Source organism: Galeopterus variegatus, unplaced genomic scaffold (genome assembly GCF_000696425.1).
Source record: "Galeopterus variegatus unplaced genomic scaffold, G_variegatus-3.0.2 Scaffold671, whole genome shotgun sequence".
Taxonomy (NCBI): Eukaryota; Metazoa; Chordata; class Mammalia; order Dermoptera; family Cynocephalidae; genus Galeopterus; species Galeopterus variegatus.
In genome coordinates, this window is record NW_007726782.1 from 258,156 (window position 1) to 266,026 (window position 7,871).

At 40.3% G+C, this 7,871-nt stretch overlaps 1 protein-coding gene across 2 annotated transcripts in view; it reads right to left on the reverse strand.

Annotated features, from left to right (window-relative positions):
• EBF1 (early B-cell factor 1) overlaps positions 1-7,871 on the reverse strand; it is a 402,505-nt gene that overhangs the window by 129,363 nt on the left and 265,271 nt on the right. For both annotated transcript variants that reach the window (XM_008571252.1, XM_008571253.1), the window contains exon 7: positions 3,945-4,086. In XM_008571252.1, the coding sequence (XP_008569474.1) occupies positions 3,945-4,086 (142 nt within the window). The remainder of the gene's footprint in view (positions 1-3,944; positions 4,087-7,871) is intronic.

Genomic DNA, 7,871 nt, shown 5'->3' on the forward strand with positions numbered 1-7,871 from the left:
GAGGAAGGGAAAAAACACATGCACCCAAAAAAAAAAAAAAAAAAAAACCTAAAAAAAAATGAGCATTTAAACTGCTTGTCAGACGGCTTCCTGACAAAGCCACTAGAGTGTATTCGCAGGCATTTGCATAAATGCTGCCGGTGAGTTCACCATAGCTGCTAGCGCTAATGGTACATAAAGTAATTTAGTCACTTCTCCCGGCATTCTGTGTCAGAATGATGAGCACCAGCACTTTGCCTTGTTGCATATTAGATCATTAGATAATAAAGTGTTAGCGCATGCAAGCTGACAGGGTCTCTGCACTACAGCATGGTGTGGGCATCACATTTTGCCACAGGGAAAGAAATAGAGAAACTGATGCCACAATTGGCTTTAAATTCAAGTAAACACAGCCTGAAACTCAGGAGAGCAACAATGACAATAACACCACTTTTAAAGACCTGGAAAGCTCCCCAGCATTTGCCCACATGACTGTAAGACAAGGCCAGCACACAAGTTAGACCCACATGTTACCATGAGTGGCAGCCATTCAACTCCTTGGGTCCCAGGCCCATGCTTTTTCAAAAATTGAAACCCTGAGAGCAGTTACATTCTGAGGTTGCCTCTCTCGACAATCGCGCATCCTCCATAAAGCTATTGCTTAAAGAAGAAACCTCACTAGCCTAAACACTCCCATAAATATCCAGCCAAAGCAAATCTCAGTATTTATGAATGAAGAAAAAATCGTGGGGAGGGGAAGAGCAATTACTATGAGCTACAGAATGCCAAGATCCACCCTCTTTGGACCACACAAATGTCTGCGAAACAAATTTGCCTTTGTCAACTCTTATTTGAAACACAGGGACATTTATCTGAGCACAGGGGTTTGTGAGCCCATGGGTGATACAGGGAAGACTGTGCAAGAATGTAAACCATGATCTCTATTTCTACTTCTATGCAGAAAGATGAGCCACGAAAAGAACTTTCCTCCAACTGTCTGACGAGAAGGATATAAATAGAGATGTGCAGAGCAGCTCAAAATAATTCAGGCTACCTGGAAATGAGATGGTAAAAGGCCCAGAATGGGGAAAAATGAAGGTTCCTACAGGTCTCAAGAGGTAAAAATGCTTTGCAATCTTACTATGCAGCAGCTATTTAAGGTGGGTGGAAGGAGAGGGACTAAGGGGTGGGGGTGGGATTCTGTAAGTCTTAAACAGGTCAATTTAAACAGGATTTTTCAATGGCAAGGTAAAGTATTGCCCCAAATCAACATGAATTAGTGTCTAGGTCCACTCCCACACATTACCAATGAAAGAGTTCAATAGTCACCCTTTGCTGCGTAGATATTTATGCATCACCTTGAAGTGTCTAAATGAGTGGGTGGTTATGTGTGGTTGGTTGATTCACTCTGCAGAGAAGCAGATTTCTATGTTACTGTTGTTACTAAGGATCTGAACATGTCTACCCTTTCATTCCCCTGGAGAGAAGTGCAGTCAGGCTTTGGTGAGTGTGAGGCCCCCTAGCTGGAGAAACAGAACATCTCCATGTCCCCAGTGATGGCTAACCATTTACACTTAGCGATATGTCACCATTTTCTTGAGAAATACCTTAATAATAACATGGCCATTTGTGGACTGGTAAACTGGAGCAGAAGAATAAAATGTAGTCTTTAAAACTTAGAATAATATGATATCCCAACTAAAATATTAATACTCTTAGAAGAGAGAATATCTGAGCTGAGAGGAAGCTTAGAGACATTTTGATAAGGAGGTCGCAAACTGATAGCCTGTGGCTACAACACCCTTTCTAAGTGATGTTTTTTCTTTCTCCTCCCTTCAGTGTTTAACAATTGCATAATTACTTACCAACAATTTAAAATTAGGAAAGTTTTAATTCTTGCCAAACTGGAACATGTGGCCCCACTGGGCTCTTATTCCCTTAGAGACAACTTGCTGGGGCTGGGGGCAGCGGAGCATGTACTTGACTGTCTTCACGGTCTCCACCCAGCCCACTTCCCTTGTTACATTACCAGTCCCCACCCAAAGCACAGGCAATATTTTACCTCCTTACAGATTATCACCTTCATTTTACCAAGAAGGACAGCATTCCAAAAGCAACGGTGACTTGTCCAAGATCACAGAGGCCAGAGGGAAATGAAGAATTGAATTTGGGGCTCCTGGTACCTATTTCAAAACTCTGTCCTCCACCTCACACTGCAAAATACTGTTACTGATCTCCATCACCTAGAGGCATCCTTACTAGCAGGTTGTTTTTTATTTGTTTGCTTTGGGGTTTTTTGTTGGAGGGATAATTTATATGGTGTCATGAGCACTCTCATTGGCTTCCCAAGAGCAGAAATGGGAGCTGCATGTGGCCTGCACGTGGAGCACATTTTGAAACTATGAATGCATGACTCGCAGATTTCCAACCGACAGTCAAGACTATCCCCAGATAGGGCAATACCCATTGCAACTAACCCGACAGAGCTGAAAACGTAACTACGGCTCTTAAGCCAGTTCTCTCCAAATTCTGCCCACTGAGTATTTCCCTATTTTTTCCTTTTTCCTTTTACTTAAACTCCTTTAGTCATACAATGCCTCAAGTGACTCCAAGGGTATTAAAAAGGCAACATTACTGTAAAGTGAGGATCAGAATAATTTTAAGTACAGAAATGGAACAAGGAATGTAATCATGAGCAGGTGTTTCAAATGGCCTCCTGCAAAAAGTAATATCCATCCATCTCAGCACTAATGAAACCATAAAGAAGCAGCTTTTGAAAGATGATGGTTTACTTTAAAAAGACTGTAAAAGCTGGATGTGGGGAAGAATCCCTTCTAAGAGTGTTACATCTGGCTAATTAATAAAAAAGTAGTTTGTGTATTCCTTAAGTGCAAGGAGAAGAAAAATAGGCAAAAACGATGATAGTGGTGTGTTTATTAAATTGGGATGCTGGCAGGGAGGGGAGTTTTCTATGTTATGAATTATATCACAAACGCTCTTGGCCCACGAAAAACTTGGGCAAGCAGGCGATAATTTGTGTGGTAGTGTTCTCAAAAGAATCCTGCTGACCTAGAAAACTGGAAAGCGAGGTGAGGGAAATGAGTTAAGAGTTTAATGTGAGGAGACTGGAGAAAGTTTAGGATAGTGACCGGTACCCAGTAGAGTCTCAGTCACTTATTCTGGAACGAGTGAATGGATGGATGGACAGAAGGATGAATACGTTACATACACATGAAGCACAGAAAAATTCAGATATGCACACAATCCAGCCCATGGTTCTGCATGCCATTCACTTTCCTTGATTCAAATTTTTATCTGATTTCCTCTCGTCCTCTTGAAGGCACCACTGATTAGCCATAATTCTCAAAACAAATGTGATTTCTTCCCACTGAAGTCTACCTACAGAAAGCCAGTCTTGTCACATGGCGATGAGGGGATAGTTTTGTGCAGGGCACAGGAAGGACATTTGGTTTGGCCTTCATGCTCAGAAAGCACCTCCAACCTAGACTTGGAACCTCATCTCCAAATAAAGTTCAACAGGTAATCACAGAGACACACCAACAGGATTGTAAAGAGGATGGGTTCATTATAAAATCTTAATGGTCAATTGTAAACATTTAAAATATATGACAATTTTTGTGACAGAAAATCATATGGCCTTTCCCTGTGGATTTTATTTTGTAGCCAGTGGGAGCTTAAAATAAAGCAGTGGGCCAGGTGTCCCTCTCTCAACCTGAAGGAAAAAGATGTCAGCCATTTAAAAGGTTGGGCCCCCAAAGACAGTTTTCTGTCTTTAAATACTCGGCATCCTATTTTAAAGAGTCAAAACCCTAGGAAGATTACTATTGTTCAAGAGGACATTTGAAACTTGAAACAGAGTAGAAAATGTGGTGGAGTGGAAGAAAGAAACAAAATAAATTCACAGTTAAAGTAGCAATGCCAACCAATGAAAATGATTCGCCTACCATGTTCCAGATAAGAGGGCGTACCTTCCGAGGGGTCAAGCCTCCGAGCCCTCCGCCCGTGCTTGGAGTTATTATGGACAAACATGTTATCAGAGACCGCCAGGACATGGCCATCCACATTGACTGTTGTAGACACCACGACCTGGAGACATAAGAGAGAAATGAATGAACATTTTAATATAAAAGCATGGCGGGTAATAAACTCAAGTTAAATAAATAACAGCTGGGAGCTGAAGAAAATTGCATAGCTATTTCACATAATAACTGGTGCTTATGCTGTACAAGTCTAACAAGAGGAGCTATTGATGAGTGGGTCTTTGGCATGGAACGCTTTTGATGCAGTTTTAAGTAAAATTGCACAGTTTATAGTTATACAGCAGAAGGTACACTGTTAACCATAATTTTAACAAGAGGATCTTTATTAGCATATTTTTTTTACACAAGGGTGGTTGTGTTTCACCTAAATTACCCTTCAGTTTAGACACTGAAGGAGATATCACAGTTGATCATGCAAATAAAAATCTTTTGAATCTTTAAAATATCCTCCCTCCCCCCACTGTGGCAGGGTTAAGAGGAAAGAGAAATGAAAAGGAGAGGTGTCAGTAAGAGCTGGGATGCATTTTTTTTTTTCTTCTCCTGGGTGTCATTTTGTGGTTTCTTGTACGTTTCTCTTTCCACATTAGTTTGGTTGATTAGACCAAAGCCCTCCTCACCACTATCATTACCACCACCTCCCCAATAAAACCCTGCTAATTAAGGGTCTTAGATCTGTTTCAAAGCAAAAATATAAAAAAAAAAAAAAAAAAAAAAAAAAATTGCGGGCGGGCTGGTTAGCTCATTTGGTTAGAGTATGGGGCTTTTAACACCAAGGTCGGGGGTTCGATCCCTGTCCCAGCCGGCTGCCAAAAAAAAAAAAAAAAAAAAAAAAAGAAAATAAGAAATTGTCGGGCTGGCTCTGGGCACAATTCAAACATCCAGTCTGTCTTATAAACTGACTCTCAACCCAGTTTGCCAGAAGAGACATAGGCAAAGGTGCTGTCTCCGAGAACTTTGACTAAAACAATGAGAAGAAATGACCTACACTTCTCCTTACATGAAATGGGGAAGGGGATTAAAACTGAAACCCATGGAGATATGTTTATTCATGTAACCTCTTACAACCAAATATAATAATTGTCTGTAATTGCAGCTCCGGCTTCCACCTCATGCTTGGACACAGGAAACAGCAATCAGCCAGCTCCCGTTTAATCCACCTATTATGTTGACTAATTAACTTTGCTCGACAGTTTATTTCTTCCTCCATTATCAGTCCCTGTCAGCCGCAAGCACCCCGCAGCATCAGGGGAACCTCGGGCTCTTTGATTGATCACCGATAGATTGACATGCAGATTAATTTAATTAGAATCACCTCACTTGAGAAATGAAAGACAATGGCAAGAGGGCTAATAGATGTGCTCTCGTAATGAGGCGAGCCTCCAGAGCAAGGCTGAGGATCTCTGATTTATTTTGCTCAATTCCCCAGTCGCTTGGAAAGACTCTCGCTTTAATTGTTCTTGGTTTGGAGAGGCATTAGCCTCTGAAGAGGTGAAATGCTTTACAGGGGTTGGCACATGCTGAGGCCTCTGTTTCTGAGAAAGCTTTTTCTCCGAGTTGGCTAAAGGGGGCACCGACTTCCAGAGTCTTGTGCAACCCTGAAGTTTCCTCAGCCGAGTTGGGCATCAAGGGACACACTGGGCCTTGGCCTACATCTGCAGATTGCCAGCCCTGCCTGGCAAATTGCTCCCCGCTGTGGATCTCCCGCCCCACCAACCTTGCCATACTTAAAAGTTCCACTGTCCCCATTTGGTATAAATGCATCCTGGCAGAATATGGTGAATTCCCTTTCCCTGAGCCTTAAAGATGGTGACGAACTACAGGCTGTGAACCCATAGCTCACAATGGTATCATGAGGTTTATTTTACTTTCTAAGCCTATCTTGTTAAAATGCATACCCAAGGTATTCTCGTCAGTCATTGTGAAACCCAAAATTCCAGCTAGAACAAGTCATTCATGGGATGACACGCAAGTTTGATGCAGCAGTTAGCAAAGAGGTTTTCTCTTTATTCATGATTGACCAACCAGGGCGGACATGGCCTGGAGCTCATGTGTACGCCTTGTCATTTGTAGGTTAACGTAAAAGAAGAAGGAGGAAGAAGAGGAAAAGGAGAAGAAAATGGCCTGTTTTTTAATTTTCAAAGCTATTATGTGCAGTGACAGAGTCAATATTACTCAAGGCAACAGAAACTTACTTTTTAGTTAGGAAGATGACTTTGTAAGACATTTACAATTATATAACAGAGCTGGGTCTTTCAAAGAAATTTTGATTTACTACAAGACCACAATTGAGTGGTCATGGGAGTCGTTAGCTGAAGAAACTATAAAAGGAATCCCAAACGGTGTCTGTTTCCAGTGTCAGGAAATACAGAAAGTGGTTATTCTAGATGTCTGTCTTAAGAGGAAAAAAAAGACATGACAATTCAGCATGCACCTGTAAGACACAAGCACTATAACTTAAGGCTTAAAATATTCAATGTCTTTTAAAAACACTGTCATCTAAATCTTACATTGAACAAAAATGTCAAAAACAGTTGAGAAAAAAAGGAAAACTATACCTATATGTTTTTCTTTTCTTGGTGAGAGAAGGACAAGCAGGGCCACATGTGTAATAGAATCATTTAATTGAAAGACGCATCAAAATTGGAGAAAAGATAATACAAAGAATCATCATGTCTTTAATTTCCAGAAAATAAGAGCTAATACGTTCCTCAAAAACTCAGCACAGCTTCGCTACCCTAAAATAATTTCTCCTGCTTTAATTTGGAAAAGATCAGGATACATTTAAATAAAATATATGCTGAAATTAATCCACAGAGCAAATTGTAAATTTAAAAAAAATCTGTGAGATGCAAAAGGGATACTAAAGTGTCCATTAAAAATAGGCCCATAGTAGGAGGGAAAAGGGCCTTTACAGTTTAACACAAGATTAATGAGGTGCTGACACATTCATGTAGGCAAGGGGACAGATGGGCCTGCCAAATCTTCAACCTTCCCAAATTTTGTCAATAAAACACAGCTTGAATTTGGGACAGATAAACAGGGAAAATGATTTTACCTTTGGGCTCAACCACCCCTTCCCTCTTTATACCCTTCTCCACTGCTTGGCCCAGACAAAGTGATGACAGGAAGATAAGCAACTGGTGTATTTAGAATTTTACAATATCTGTTATAATTAGACCTTCACTTTCTAGAACTGCACGATCAATGCAGTGGCCAAATGTGTGGCTATTTAAATTAAAACTAAAATTCTGTTCCTGAGTGTCAATAGCCACATTTCAAGTGCTTAGGAGTCAGAGGTGGCTACTGTATTGAACAGGGCAAACAGAACATTTCCATTATTGATTGTAGAATGTTCTATTGGACAGTGCTGCTCTGGAATGGTTTTGAAATAAATTGTGCTGATTTATTTGTGAAAATGGCCAAGTTATATCTCCTGAAATAAATATTAGCCTAAATGGATTAGGATTTTGTACATATATATTTTTATCACTACATTTTTGGAATCAAATTTCTACTACAAGATTTTGCTTTTTAATATAGCAATCCAGAGGCATGCTAATGAACACTCAGCACGTTCTGTGATACCGTCTATCTGTGTCTTACCTTCCAGGTGAGAGTATTCAGTATAAGGAGATAAGAAGGGCCGAAGAGAAGTTTGCAGGTACCCACAGACTTTCGAGATTTTACATTGATATTTTCAATTTCTTGGCTCATATCAGTGGTTCAGAATTTGATGTTATATACTTTCCTGAATCTAGATATCCCTAAAGGTTATTACTTTTGCTGTCTAGCTTCATCTACTTAGAATATGAAAGAATAAGACACAAAATT